General features: G+C 38.4%; 2 protein-coding genes across 3 annotated transcripts; one reads left to right on the plus strand and one right to left on the minus strand.

Annotated features, from left to right (window-relative positions):
* Positions 1-1160: 1160 nt before the first annotated feature.
* fam3a (FAM3 metabolism regulating signaling molecule A) lies at positions 1161-9318 on the minus strand. Its single transcript, XM_023956579.2, has 10 exons — positions 9018-9318; positions 8025-8058; positions 7845-7949; positions 7588-7611; positions 7374-7500; positions 7106-7164; positions 6938-6988; positions 6769-6853; positions 5991-6117; positions 1161-2323 (listed from the first exon to the last, which is right to left on the minus strand). Exons 2-10 carry the CDS (start codon positions 8035-8037, stop codon positions 2225-2227), a joined length of 690 nt encoding a protein of 229 aa, XP_023812347.1. The 5' UTR covers positions 8038-8058; positions 9018-9318; the 3' UTR covers positions 1161-2224.
* Positions 9319-9412: 94 nt separating this feature from the next.
* idh3g (isocitrate dehydrogenase (NAD(+)) 3 non-catalytic subunit gamma) lies at positions 9413-14861 on the plus strand. 2 transcript variants are annotated; one of them, XM_011477058.4, is made up of 13 exons: positions 9413-9597; positions 9785-9832; positions 10108-10119; positions 10249-10346; positions 10434-10549; positions 10704-10764; positions 10874-11006; positions 11667-11800; positions 11889-11991; positions 13002-13148; positions 13287-13381; positions 13474-13534; positions 14219-14861. In XM_011477058.4, the coding sequence occupies exons 1-13, from the start codon at positions 9445-9447 to the stop codon at positions 14318-14320; spliced, it is 1263 nt and encodes a 420-aa protein (XP_011475360.2). In that variant the 5' UTR covers positions 9413-9444; the 3' UTR covers positions 14321-14861. The 2 variants fall into 2 exon arrangements, with proteins under 2 accessions (XP_011475360.2, XP_020560293.2); XM_020704634.3 differs by lacking the exon at positions 10108-10119.
* The last annotated feature ends 1183 nt before the right edge of the window (positions 14862-16044 follow it).

The raw sequence follows: 16044 nt of genomic DNA on the forward strand, positions 1-16044 counted from the left end.
CTCACCACGTAAACCAGACTAGACCATCAGCAAAACTACCACGAGAAATACTCATCATTTATTAGAAACAGAATAACAATGTTATTAAAAAGAATCCACAGACTTACTGTACTTTAAAAAGGTTGAAATTACATCAAATGCACACATTCACTTGTATTTTAGTTTTAAACATATTGTCGCGGACTGAGTTGGATGGCTGTTGGGCCGCGTTAAAAGTTCTGGAGTTCATTGAACGCGTCAAGCAGAGATCTGATTGGCTCTCAGTTCTGTCGCTCAGCCTGTTGTTAGGTAGTTTGGACCAATGGGGTTCAGCTATGGGCCGAATAAGGGAAATGGGAGGGCTGCAGCGGGAGCAGGGGAATATAAAGTTGGGAGAAGCGCTCTCGTCTCGGCGGGAGAGATTCAGGAGCTGCTGAATTAATTGTTCGGCGTTTGTCGCGGTCTGCAGTAACCCGAATAAAGAACCTTAAAAGAGGTTAAGTCTCCGTGCCTCAGTGTGGGAAAGGGACACTACATTATTGTATGGCTCTTTCGAAATTACATTTCAAAATATGTGGCGTTTATGGCTCTCTTGGCCAAAAAGGTTCCCGACCCCTGCTCTAATGTATACTTTTTAAAAATATGCATCATATTTTCTAAAATAAAAATTAAAAAGACAATCTAGACTAAATTGGACATCATCTTGATTGATTAGGATTATAAATGTAATTTATTTAGCCTGCTTCGATGCTCCATGCTTTGTGAACTGGCATAAATGAATTACTTCTACAATGACAGTGAGACCCAGACAAAAATACCTCTACAAAAGTGCCCCTAACAACCGTGCCATGTTGTGCCATGTTCCTTTTGGCTACAAACCAATGGTTGAGAAGTCAGTTTTACCAACAACCCCTGAAGGTCGCATAGCATGTTTCAATAGGAAAAGCACAATTGGCTATTTAGCATTGGAATTTGGGTAACAAATTCGGTGAGAGCAGCAAGTAGAAGCTTTCAGTGAATTAGCTGTTCATCCAGAAACAAACTACTTTCAGTCCACCGCTTGTACCCACCTGAACATATGTTTAGAGAAGCTAATGCCCAGAGCAGAATGTACCGAGTAACCCTCGTGACGCTGAACTTTGTCGCCCTCTAGCGGCAAGCACAATGATTCAGAGAACACGTTTTTATTATGGGGTTTTTACAATCTTTTATTGGTTCCTGTTTTAATAATAATATAACAAGCTACAAATGATAACAAAACAAAAAAACGGATGAAACAATTTTTCTTTTAGTTGTTTCTAACCACTAGGCCAAATGAATACATTCATTAATCAGAACCCCCCCCCCCCCCCCCCACAAAAAACAAACATTTTATATACGTATACATTATGAATACATTATGTATACATTGTATACATTATATATACAAAGTGATAATTAGAAAAACAGTTTGCAGGCCTGAAACAACATTAAAAACATTTCAAGGCATTTTGGTGAACACATAATTTGTTTGCTTTTTTATCCAAATAAAATATAAAAATAAATAATTTTTTTGTTGTTTTAGTTCTGTTTTTCCAAAGTCCAAAAAAAATCTATAAGCACATCGTAAACAACTGTTGTGGATTGCTGTATGCATATTAAGACAGGTAACTCTGGACAAAGTATTTAGGAAATATCACAATGTTCAAAATATATAAAGTATTAAAATATTAAATCTATCCACAGACTCGGTGCTCAGGCATCTACTAATATGAAACCAGTTTAAAGTTTTTTTTAAATGTAGAATAAATTAAGCGTTTTTTTTTTCATTAAGATACAACTATTTAGCTTTCTTTTGCTATTCAAGCACACACACACCCACATACACTCTCCACAGGCAATTTTTAAGAAGCAAATTCCATTGGATTCAAGTTTCCATGACGGCTTTGGAAGATCTGCTTCAGTCGTGTTGATTCACCTGCTAAGATTTTTCTTTGGTTCTAAAATTTCTGGAGTGTCAAGATCCCCTCAGTAAGATATATATAAAGAAAACAAAATGTTGTTTCAATTTCAAAAGTCCACCTTGATATTTTTAATCAGACACTCCTGTTAAACCAATTTCCAAGATCAAGTCATCCAAGAAACCTTCTGCCAGTAGGAAGGAGATGAATGTGTTATTTGGAGATCAAAAGCTTCCAGTCGCCTTTGAGGCAGTTCAGCAGTAAGTCAGCGAGTCCTCTTCCCCACTGCTAGCTGCAAAGCAGGATTAATGGTCAAGGGGCGGTCGTAGGGGAATACAGCCATCCATTTCCAGGGACTCAGGCCAGCCTTCATATTTGTTGCTGTTCTTACTGTTCTTCATTCGCTAATGGAAACAAGAAAAGCAAAACAGAGCTGAAGTCATAACAGACTGGAATAATGCTCCCACAGCAACAGCTTCAGCTGAAATCCACTCTCTTCTGCCAAATAGGATTCAGTCTTTTCAGTTTTGCTGTTTCAGCCTTAAAAATTTTTTTTCCTGAAAAATTTCAAAGCAGCTTTTGCATCGAAACAATAGAACGTGTACATGAGAAAAATACTAAACCTTAAAGTTTTGATTCGTTTTAGAAACCTTTTAGGACAGACTCCTTTCTGCATTTAGATTGCTTCATTGTTTTCAAGAAGCAATCTACATACTTTTTCAACATAAAAGAAAGAAAGAAAACAAAACATGTTAAAGTCCCACGATCATCTTTAAATCTATTGTAAAAGCGTTCCCAGACACAAAAAACCAAACAAACAAAAAAACTTGTCGTTTTCTTAGACAGCTTCTGCAGAGCAGCAAGAGTTCATTAGAAAATTTGCCCCTGAGTTGTAAGGCCATGTTACACTGCAGCACGTACAATCTGCGGATTGGCCACGTTTGACATTTTTAGTCTTCCTGATGATACATGCATGATATGTAATTCATGTGTTTCTTGGATTAGTCATTCGTCGGTGTGCGCAGATGTCAGGTGAGGGTTTAAGCTTACAGGTCTGTACGTGAATTCAGTCACGAGCTGTTCAAAGATTTTGGTCAGTTGCAGTTCACGTGTAAGTCTGTTGCGGGGCGGTCCTGTAGCAACATGAAACCTTTAGATGTATTACGAAGGAACTATGTTGAAACCACAGAACAAGTACAAATAAAATCACACAAAGAACACGTAAGCTCACGCTTTATTGAATTTCTTCACTTTGACATTCAGAGCATTGAACAGAAACCACATCACATCAGCACCACGGTCAGCGCCCGCTGTGGCTCCTCGCAATGCTTTGTTTCAATCAAACAGTCGGCGTCCTCTGGTCCGCACCAGTTCTAAGTCAGCTGTCAGCCAAGGCTGTCCTCCTGGGGCTTGGAGGCTGGAAGAGGTGAACGGATGGACTCCCGCCGAGAGACGCGGGATCCCTGGCTGGAGCAACTGGGGAGATCCTGGCGCGCGTCCACAGTCGCAGCCCCGCCCGCCATACGGGCGTTCTTTTTCTTCAAAGTGATTTTTCGTCGCATTGGTTTCAGGGTTGGTTAAAAGCCATTGCTGATAAGATTGACACCTGCTGGTGATGTCACTGCGACCAGAATTTTACGCTCGTATGTAATAACGTCCAAATAGCGTCATTTAAGTCTTGCTAACACTGAAGATGATGAAAACGTAACTGAAGAAGTTAAAGGAAATACACACAGACAGAGAGAGGCAGAGAAAGCAGACAAACAGACAGAAAATAGAGCAAGTTACTCTTCTATCATATCTTGCAGCACTAGAGACTACAATTCGCTCCTTTTCTTCAATATATGTTGAATTTCTTTCCCCTCTGTATGTCCTGCCTCTGTTTGACAAACACACCTCGTCCTCTTCATCGCAGTTATAGAGGACAGTTGTAAGCAAAACCAGCCTACAAGACAATGAGCAAGGCCGCAGCATTCTGGATGTGAAGTATAAGTATAAACCGGCCTGTACCCTGCCCCTGCTGTGGACCCAAAATATAAAGTAATATATCAGTGGTTAATGCGTGAAAGACGTACGTGGAATGGTTGTGGAAAGCCACAAATTTAAATCTTTCAAAAATCAAACACGTGTAATGCCCAGAACAATTGTGTATCAACTGCATAAACAGTGCACGAACTGTGTAATTCTCAACCAACCAAAAAGTTTGAATGGCTCAAAAGGGATTTCATGTCAAGAAACAGACATCGGCGCACATCGACAAATGACTAACGCAAGAAACACTTATGACTTACGCACATCACGCATGTATCACAAAAGCCTGATATTTCATTTGTTGTAAATGTGCAAAGTGTACATACCAGCAGTGTGACACGGCCTTGACTATTAGAACACCTGGTATCCGACTGCTTGATTAAAACAAAGCATTGCTAGGGCCCGTGAAGGGCGCTGACCATGGTGCTGATGCGATGTGAATTCTGTTCAGCATACAGAAGTTCAAAATAAAGAAATTCAATAAAGTGCGTGTTTATGTGTTCTTTGCTTGGTTTACTCGTGAGACACTTGTTAAAAATTCACGTTAAGAACCACAACTTTTCTTACATTTTTCCAGTTTTCATCCGTGGACAAAGCTTAAATTGTACGTAGCGGCAGAGTGACAGGGCCTTTACATTGAACTGTTGCTGAGAGCTCCGTTTTCATCAACAATGATTTTGACAGGAAGTGCCAATTCCAAATTTCCAAATGAACTCAAAAAAGTGCTTTTATGACAATATTGAACAAGGAAAAATAGTTTAAATATTATTGCAACTGTGCAAAAAAATTACTGCATCTGTATCGTAGTTATAGGGTTGAGAGAGTTCAGAACCAAATATCATAAATATTTCTAAGAACTTCATAACCATTAACCATCTCATAAACCTGAATAGAAATGAATCCACTGATAAAGGACTATCATTTTACTTTTCTTCAGCCACAGAGCCACAGTATACAGGTAGAAGAGTCATATGTGGCCCTGGAGCCCCAGGTTGCAGACCCCTGCACTAGACCATGTCTGGTTGATAATTCTTCCAGAACAATGTCAGTAAAGTCGAGTCATATTTGAATACAAGAACTAAGAATTCAATTTTTGTTAAGATTGGGGTTTTTTTAACCAGTAAGCAAATATTCAAACACATCTCTAAATACAAATCTACAAATATTTATCTGACATCAACAAAAAGAAAATGTTAACCTTCCACATTCCTAAATGACTTTCAGTCTTTGTTAACTGTAAACTTCAGTTACAAACTAGGTAAACACAGCCCTAACAAAAAAAAAGAGAAGACTGTGAAGCAACAACTTGTGATTTGATTTGTGGTGGTTTTATAGAGCCAAAAATGTTGGAATTGTGTTGCTGTCCCATTATTTATGGACCTGACTGTATATAATGTGTTCATTGTGAATATGAATTACTCAGACACCAGAAGGATGCTCTGTCCAGATTTTTGTGTATTTGTTGGTGTAAGGGTCATTGAAAGAGGAATGTTGATAAGATATAAAGAATTAACAGTTAGATACTGTTGGATAAACGGTGAAATATTCCGTTTTTACAATCGTAAATCTGACTTCAGAGGAGTCCGTGCCTCACCAGCCATCAACCTCACTGCATGTCACTGAGTTGTTGTGTGTCAGAGAGAGGCAGAGAAAAGAGTGAGATAGAGAGAGAGTGTGTGTGTGTGCGTGAGATGAGAGAGAGTGTGTGTGTGTGTGTGTGTGTGTGTGTGTGTGTGTGTGGAGGGGGTATCTGACCTCCAGGGTAGTCGCTGTGTTAACGCTGGCTAAGCTGCATTTGATGTGTGTATTGAGGGGGGACACTCTCCTTGAAATAAACACAAGTACAATACTTGCTGTTGAATTATAGGGAGAGGAGTGTTTTATGGAAAATAATACAGCTTTAATTGCGTGTTTGTGTGTGTACATCTTGGCAGGTCAGTGTGTGGCTCCTTGACTCTCACAGTGAAAAAATTCGGCTCTTGGTGTCAAACTTGTCCACCCCTGAACTAGTCCATCAGGAAATGAATAATAAAAACATACCTGCTCAAAGGGACTTTTATTCTCTATTCCTTTGGCTCCCACAAACACCCAGCTGTCCCTGAAGGCCAGCTCCTTCACTGCGGTGCTGCCAAGCTCTTCGAACAGTCGCCTCGACTCATCGTTCATCCTGTAACAAACAAGGTGATAGAGTTTCAGAAAGAAAACACACACATAAGGGTAAATGCACACAGCTTAGCTTATTTCAGTGGTTATCATTTTTCTATAAAACGACACTGAATTATTGTATTTTGATGTTTTGTACAGTAATTCAAAAAAAGTTATGAAACTTTAAAAATAATAAAAATAAAATGAAAAAAACATTTTTAAACCCATGATTAGGAGAAAAAAAGTGTTGCAGTACTGAAATAGTACTTACTGAAGTAACCAAGTATTTTGTAAAAACAAGCTAAAAGTATATTTTTTGATAGTTTTAAACAAGCTTAACAATTTAAACAGTCACTGTTTAACCAGGGGGGCCTTGCTTTTTGTTTAGATCTGTGAGATGTCCTCAGTTGTGCACTGGCATAAACCAAATGCCTCTATAATGACAGTGAAGCCCAAAAAATAATTCCTCCATGAAATAAACGACAAAAATATTGCAAATCAGGTTTTTACTTTGACTTTTTTTTTTTTTTTTTTTTACAAAACTTGAACAAAAACATAAAAACATGTTTTAAAATTCCAATAGAGACAAACTTACAGTAACTGAAAAACAACTTGGTTTAGCTGAAATATAATACAACAAGAGTGGAAAACACAACTTTTCACAAACTCTTACTTTGTTGCAGCATCATCAAAGGAGGCCACAAAGACAAGAGTTCCTTCATGAAGCGGCCGTAGAAACTTCAGCAGCTCCGTCACATCTGGAAATATTTAAAAAGAATAACACACATCAAATGTTGTGTCTATCAACTTTTGCAGCAGATTTCATTTTAAGGTTTTGATACCTCCTGCCCACATATCAAATGTCCTTGCTTCTAAAAGGTCGCCTGTCACTCCTACGAAAAACAAAAAACATTAAGGCATTTGTATAAAAAAAAAAAGAAAAAAGATTCATCAAAACTAAATAAAGAGATGTGTTTTGACTTTTTAAAGCTTCAGAACGTAATACTCACCATTTACTAACGCTATGTTCAGTCCTCTCCCAACATTATTCTTTACACTGCTCATTATCCTACAAGACAGACAAATCTTTATTAAAAGAAAATGTAAAGACAAAAAGACTTTAATGGAACAAAGAAAGGGAAGGGAAACTAAAATGTTATTTGCCTTTTTACAAGCCTGATTGGGAAAGCATTTAGGGTGGGGAGAAAAAAAAAACAAAGAGGGGAAAAAAAACAAGTGACATAGATGAGAAGACAACTATTAAGAACTAAACCTCACATCTGGTCTTCTAAGCAAACTTTGGGGGCTATGACGTTTGCAGCACCAGACACCAAACGGAAAGCCAAGTGTTTCGGGGGACAGGGAGCCGAGAGTCCACATTTATACTTTCGGGGACGTGGCTCACCTGAAACACATTCCACATTCATCACCGCCAATGCAGGCAAAAGACAAGAACAGGGCCACATTAAGCTCCACAGCATGTTCTGCTTACCAGGTGTCGGCTGCTCACTTGACCCTGAAACAGGTTTTCAGTGACATGTTAGTATTTTACACAAAACTTAAAAGAATAACAACATTCCATTTGCACCACAATACATATTAAGTTCTGATATCTTCATTAAAACAGCAAATGCATTAATTCTATAGAGAGAAACATGAATACATGCATTATGATAAAAAAGCAGCGACAATAGTAAATGTTTTCTGGTTCAGATAATCAACTCATTATTAGAGAAAGGTCAGGCTTACCACCTAAGAAGCTCAGCACATGTACACTCTCTCCTCCGAAAAAGTTGTTAACCAGCAGCCAAACAAGCCCAACCATGAGCAGCACTGCTACAGCTCGCATGGGCCCTGTCAGGAAGATCAGGACATACCTGCTTCAGATGAAAAACGGCCACAAAGTAGCAGTGCTGAACCTGAACTCACCTGTCAACCTCATGATATACTGCCTTCCAAGTCCCTTCAAAAAAGAAAAAGTAAGAGAAAATAAGGGAAAAAAGAAACAAGTAAAAGTTACATAAGAAAAGTTCTTCAAATAGCAAGATTATATATATATATATATATATATATATATATTAGCTTTACAAAAAAAAGGTCTAAAACAGACTTTCCTCAAGTTTTTGACTTGATTTACAAAACTAATGCTACAAAATTTACCTATTGGTAAAACATGCCTTTTCACTTCAGTGATCACCAATGGTTTCATTTTATGTCACATACATTTTTTTAACCATCTATCTGCTAATGATTCTCCCGCGAGGCTTCCTTGTATAACTTTAACTTGTCAATGATGTAACTGTAGTGGCGTTGAATTTGCAACAGTAGAATTTGACTTTTTAACTCCCTCAGGCAGCAGCAAGGGAGAAACCAAACATGTTAAACTGACACAACAGGCTGCTGTGACAAAGAACACGTGTCACATTTAAGATAATACTTAAGATAACAATCCCTGCTTGATTATTTTAGTTGAAGCACTTATTCTTTCTAAATATTTCCTTGGGTTTATCTTAGTTAATTCATAATAAAAACAAAGAGAAAAAAATCAAATAATTTAAGACCCAAATAAACAGCATTTGGGGGCAGCTTGATTCAAGATGCTGTCCTCTCTATTAATAACAAAATAAAAAGAAAATGCCCTTCACATTGCTTTGTATGATCAAAAATGGGTTTATTGTCAATCAGAATATTAAAATGTCAACCAATGGTCAAATGACGAAACGTTCTAATTGATAATGGTACAAAATCAAACTACAATCATATGTTGTGTGTATGAATGTATCAATAGATGATCTAAGAGAAGTACAAAACGGAGGAGTGCATGACTGTTCACATTAATGTTGGTTAAGTCGAGGTTAACATGAAGGACACTCCTGCACAAGTTTTAAAGTTCATCTGAAAATCCAATATAACTTCTCTTACCTCCCCTATTCACAAATTACAAGTCAGTCTTTAGTCGCCCTTCTGTCTGTGGGACCCAATTTCTATTCTACGGAAGTGGTTGCAGGGGCACGAGCTCTCGGTCCAACAATTGTCCACGAGACTGTTACTTTTTCCTGCGCTGATTCTTCACTGGAGCGGCCTGGGATTAAATGATCTCCATGTAAGAAGACAGTCTGGAGCTAAATGTGTCGCCAGTGTCAGATCGTCACAAATGGAATAAACTTAGGTTGTCTGAATTTGTCGTCCGGATGTACCTGCACCCACTGTACATAGAGAGTCTGCGCGACAAGTCACGTGACCAGAAGTACATCATTTAGATTTAAAAGAAATATATATGTATATTTATTTGCTTGTTTTAGTTTTTCTCACATCGTAAAATATTAATATATACAATATTCTTAAATGTATGATTAAATTAAACAGTAAAAACATTAGGATTTTTTTAATTTATTTTTTTATTCGGCGTCTCAGAGTCAAGATGGCTGCCCACGGTTCCCTGCTCTCCGTGTTCAAAAGTATAAATCCACGTTGGAACGGACCTCTGGGAAATAGTGTAAAAGTAAGAAACACACGCTCACACGCAATGTTTTTTGCTATTATTACCCCACATTTACGCCCGTGTTTTTCAAGTCATTTTGTTTTCTAAGCGCAAGGTCATGTGGTCAGTATGTGAAACAACGAGCTAACATTTCAGCCATTATTTCCAATAACACGAGCTTTAGATACTTTTCCCTTCTGTTCCTCAGATATTTGGAACAACTTTTACAAACCATCGGAATAAAGCCACTCTCACTGTAAGTAAACACAGGCGGTCTCCCGTTATGGTCATTTGACACCCTGTTAGTGACAAATCATATTTATTCTTTCTTTATCTCTGTTGTTAGATATTGCTTTACACTTTTCTGGAGATATGTGTGTATGTGTTTTTAATTTTTAAGTGTCACGTGTTTTCACAATACCGGAAGATAAGAGGTTATTTGTCTGTTAGTTTGCATTTACATATTTTGTTTGTACAAACCAAACTGACTCTTATCTTTCTGCTTTCATTGCCATTCATCTTCATACACAGAGAGAACACATTGTAAGTAGCTGAGCTGTTGTATAGTTTACAAGTTGACATTATTTGTCCAATTGAAAACATTGTGGATTAGATGAAAGATCACAAGCCTAAAAAGGTTAATGTGACGCGTGTCACATATCAATATCACAGCCTCCTCCTGCTAAGTATGGAGGTCGGCACACCGTCACCCTCATACCTGGAGATGGAATCGGTCCAGAGCTCCTAAGTCATGTCAAAGAGGTTTTCAGGTTGGTTAGATGTAAACATTCAACAATTTCTCTTTAAAAAGGTCAATCGGTTAAAAATGTTTTAAGCAATTTCTGTTTGTAATGCAGGTTCAGTTGTGTGCCTGTTGACTTTGAGGTGGTGCAGGTCAACTCTGCTATGGAAAGTGAAGATGACATCATGGATGCCATCACTGCGATCCGCCGAAACGGAGTTGCCCTTAAAGGTAAATTACGGCTTTTTTTTTCTTTGTTTGTCTGTTTTATGATGAAGAGATGACAACACAAGTAAGAAAAAAAACTGTTACTGGTGTGCAAATTGTAGTAATATCATTACATAGAATTTCGCTTACTAACAGTTTTTTTTTCCCCCACTTGTAGGTAATATTGAGACCAAACATACTTTGCCACCATCTGTCAAATCCAGGAACAATGTTCTGCGGTAAGTGGAAATAGAAAATGTGGTTCTGTCTACAAATTCCCTGTCTTCTTCTTTAAATAGCCTGGTTTTATATAATGTTGAAATGTGTGATTTCGATTTCCCTCAACAGAACAACCTTAGATCTGTATGCTAATGTGATGCACTGCCAGTCCCTCCCTGGTGTCCAGACTCGCCACAAGGACATTGACATCATGATAATCCGAGAAAACACGGAGGGCGAATACAGCAGCCTGGAGCACGAGGTTAGACAAAAACAAGAATCAATGTCACTTTTTGCATTCGTTTGAGCTCAACTGTACTGGTGTCTGGACAATTTCACACGACCCACCCATCCGTCCGTCCGTCCGTCCGTCCGTGGGACCGGGTCGCGACTGATCTGGGTCATGACCGAAAGAACGAGGTCCTGGCTACAGGCTGAAATGAGCTTTATCCGTAGGGTGGTAGGTCGCTCCCTTAGAGATAGAGAAGCTTGGTCACCTTTGGAGAGCTTGGAGTAGAAATGCTTCACACCACCCATGCAATTCTAAATAGACAAAAAGTTCGGAGGTCTTATCAAAAGTGACTAATGTGGCAGTGAGGCCACTGAAATGTTGAACTGCACTGCTTCTTAATAGTCTTTTTTATTTGTTTTGGTAAAATAGTTGTTTTGAAAATCTTCCCGAAGGTTTGAGATACTAAACTGATATTCATGTATTTAAAATAGCTTTTTAAAACAAATGTTTCTTAAAATATACATCTTGTTTGATTTGTTTTTGTAAACTTTGCAGAAAGTTTTATGTTAAGAGCTAAAATGCACTTGGTGCTGTGTATCCTCTGTATTCTTGTTTACAGTTTGCGGTTAGCCTGTGGAACATTCTGCAGTTGTAATTAATTGTTTATTCCCTTGGCTGGTGTGTTTTCAGAGTGTACCCGGGGTAGTGGAGTGTCTGAAGATCATCACCAGGAACAATTCCCTCAGGATCGCCGACTATGCTTTCCGACTTGCCAGGGAGAAGGGTCGCAGCAGAGTCACTGCTGTGCATAAGGCTAACATCATGTGAGCATCTCTGAGTGGAATGTTTCTTTATCAAAGATCCTTTAGTCCTGCATGGAGAACACTCAATAGGCTTTTTTTTATTCCACAGGAAGCTTGGTGATGGTTTGTTTCTGCAGTGCTGTAGGGAAGTGGCCTCTGGATACCCAGACATTACATTTGACAGCATGATTGTGGACAACACCACTATGCAGGTAATCATTTTGAATAAATTAAATGATCTGTGTAAGATTTATTTATGGGCAATCATTAGGGATGTTAAGGACACCGATACGTTGTGAAAAATCAATCTAGTTATGAGAGTATCAACAGTAATGGTTGAAAACCACAGATACAAACAAGATTACGTTGGTAAAAAGTCATAAAATTGATCTGGAAGTAAATAATTCGTTTATGGCAAGTTTGTCTTCCTGTTGTGTATCTGCTGCTTTTGCCTTTTTATGTACTTGCAAAGCAAACAAAAAGATGTCCAATCATAAGCTTGCTTCTACCAAGTCTGGTCAATTACAATTGGCTGAAGGTAAACAACGAGGGTCTAGTGGAAGGGTGGCAGTGGCTCAGGCGGTTGAGCGGGTCGTCCAATGATTGAAGGGTCAGCGGTTCGATCCCCACTCCCCCCAGCCAACTGTTGTTGTGTCCTTGGGCATGACACTTCACCCTCCTTGCCTCCAGTGTGGCTCCACTGGTGTGTGAATGCGTACGAATGATCCCGGTGATGGTCAGAGGGGCCGTAGGCACGAACTGGCAGCCACGCCTCTGTCAGTCTGCCCCAGGGCAGCTGTGGCTACAACCATAGCTTACCATCACCAAGAATGAATGAGGAGTGAATGAATAATGGACACACTGTAAGCACTTTGAGTCACTTGAAAAGCGCAGATAAATCCAATCCATTATTATTATTATTTTTTTGTCAAAAACATTTCCATTTTGTCGCTCAAATTAAAAAGTGCCAGTAAGAAGAAAAAAAACAGAGTTTCCCTACATTTATAGTTTTGAATACTAAATGAATAATGTATATCTAGATTGTATTTATTTAGGTAAAATAATTGGACTGTTTCTTATCACTACAAAATTAGCTGAATCTTTTATGTATCAATTCATGGATCATGTATTGAGATGCGTATCGAATAATGTGAGAGGGAAAGATACACCCCCCCTTTGCGTATATTTAAATGATTTATTGGCCTGTTGTTTGTGTTTCCAGCTTGTGTCCAAACCACAGCAGTTTGATGTAATGGTGATGCCTAATCTATATGGAAATGTTGTGAGCAACGTGTGTGCTGGCCTGGTAGGAGGCCCCGGCCTTGTGCCTGGAGCCAATTATGGTCAGGACTATGCTGTATTTGAAACGGTGAGTGTTGGGAAACTAGCAGGATAATCTGTTTCCTCTTGCGTTTAAAATCTGGAAATACTTTTGGTCTTGTATGTCCAATCTGTTTCATTTTACCAGCTGTGTGTTTTCTTTTTCTTTCTTTTTTTTGCATTTCAGGCCACAAGAAACACAGGGAAAAGTATTGCTGGTAAAAACATTGCAAACCCCACAGCCATGCTGCTGGCTAGCTGCATGATGCTGGACCACCTGAAGTAAGCAAACACTTCCTGATCCTTTAACAAGAAAAGCCATTTTGCTAATGTGAGGCCCCTTAATGACCAGCATTTCTCCTGTACTTATCTAGGCTTTATAATTATGCCACCTTGATCAGGAATGCTGTCCTCACTACAATGAATGAAACTAGGGTAAGTCTTCAGTCACTGGTGGGTATTTACTCTCATCTGTAATAACTGCCAATACTCTCACTAGATAAAAAAGACTAGAGACAAATTTGTTTTACGTTTTGGACATTTATCTTCAATCTCCCTTTACATTTTACCTGGTATAGTTTCTAAGTTTGATATGCTGTTTTACTTATAATGTTTTTTCATTTTGATTCTTGGGGATGAGATGGGTGTTGGAATATATTTTCATTTAAATATATATTTAACGAGACATACTCATTTAACTCTTTAATACCAGGGAGGTATTCCAAAAAGCAGGTTATATGAGTTACCACGGTAAGTTTGAGGCTAAGGAAGCGGATAACTTCAGCTTTCGTTTCCAAAAATGGAGCTATGTTTCAGGGTATGTCAGGTTGCCATAGCAACGGATGCTCTGAACATAACCTGGTCTGGAGCAGGTTTAGTTGAAGGTTAGTTTGTTTTCAGAGAGGTGAAGGAGCATGGCGTGTCCATTTGAAGATGATTTAGTGGATGAAGAAGCTCAGATAATACTTTTTCCACCGTGAGAGTATGGAGTTACATCAGTCTCAATAATCAGAAATGCACACAACCTATTTCACAAATACACACGGGTTAAATATGTCAATGTCTTCTGGTGTTTCATCATGTTCCTTGATTGATTGCTTCCATCGTTTCCCTCTATAGTTGCACACAGCTGATCTTGGAGGTCAGGGCACCACTTTAGAGGTGGTCCAGTCTGTCATGAGGGTCATCCAGAGCAAGGGACAGCTCACAGCCGAGTTTTAAGCAGCTTTCAAATGATAACATGCACCTTCATAGCCAAATCTGTGGTGGCTCAGGTGCAACAAATACAGCCTAACATGTCTGTTTCCATGGAATCATGCATGACTTATTATTTCACAGTGGAAAGTGTACTTTATTTTCACCAGTGTGTCTTGTTTATTGTAACGATTACAATCTTTTAATTCAAGTCGGTCATCCGTCAGTTGATAAAGTCACTGTAAAGTAATGACATTACTGTTGTAATCATGCAAAATGTGCATTACCCATTTCAGGTCATAACTTTTTATTATATTGTGTTTGATACACACCTTCATGCTTTTTCTCATGTTATCAGCCTAACTTGAGTTTGCAAAGAAAAATTATTTGAATTCATAAAGTGATTCCACCGATAATTTCTGTCAAAGCTTTTTCTGTAATGATGTTGTAACTGTCAAAGTGGGCTATACACAAAATATGAAAACACAACATGTTTTCTCATTGGTCGAATTCATTGTAAAACCAATCAATCAATAAATACTGCTTAAATAAACATTCTTCAAAAAAAGGTTTGAGTTTCATATTTTTAAAGGGATTTAATTACTCATTGTTGCATTAGAATTTGGTATTTTGTTTAGCATTTGACCACTTTCGATAGTCGATAACAAGTTCAACTATAAAAGCTTGCATGTCAGTTAACCAGATGGTCCAAAATGTGGCATCAGACATGGCTGTCTCTTTCAAGCGCATAAAAACAGCTATTAAAACAACACATTGGCTCTATAACAATTGTTCAGCAAGAATTTTACTTTTAAACAAAAATGTTTTAAAGAATATTTTTCCTTCTAAGTAACCCTTGTTCTATCCTAGGCGCTTTAACATTGGGAGTTGGGTCATCTAGACCCACTAGACAGTGCTCTGAACCTTTTTTCTCCAATGATTTGTGATCTTCACTGGTGTCCATGGATTACATGAAATCTTTCCACCTTTGTCATGTTAGGAATAACATGTCAATGCAAGGGTGGGGTCATCTAAGATAGCACAGGGGTTAAAGGGGAAAAAGTTTAATAATAAGTGTAATTTTGATGTAATATTCTTCCATATGCATGGAAAATGTTTTTTTAATATCCACCACTAGGTGGTGACACCACCTTATAAAAATATATATCATCTTGACTAAAACAGGCTGAGCTGATGAGTATAAATATTTTTTCCTGGGAAAGGAGTGAAATACGGAATAGTTCTAGGGTCAAATGAAGATTTTTGCAGCTTTCCAAAAATAAAAGCTGTAGCAATTCTTTATAAGTGATACATTCAGGCACCTGGGCTGCTTCACATAAGTGGAACCATTAGCATGATTACGCTCATGCCATTTTTAGGAGTGGGGGTTCACCGTCTCAGATTACACTTTACTCAGAAAAAGTCTACAAGACTTTCTTCTTTTTTCATCTGTTAAAATAGCTTCACATCCTCTTATCACAGTTTCACCCGAAAAAACAAAACAGTATTTACTTTTTTACCAAATGTTTGGACCACACAGTCATCATGCGAAGAACTGCGCAGCAGATAAGTCAAACTAATACGTCAGATCACCTCTATCAATCTGGGGGGGCCACAGTTTAAAGGCCACATCTGATTGTAATGATACTGTTCAATTTATCATGGGGCTGACTGTGTGGGAAAGTTGTAGACTTCTCACTCTTTTCAATACATTTGCATTCTGGGCAGAAAAATCCCCCAGTGAAGAAATC

Source organism: Oryzias latipes, chromosome 7 (genome assembly GCF_053564925.1).
Source record: "Oryzias latipes strain Hd-rR chromosome 7, Olatipes_Hd-rR_3.1".
Lineage (NCBI taxonomy): Eukaryota > Metazoa > Chordata > Actinopteri > Beloniformes > Adrianichthyidae > Oryzias > Oryzias latipes.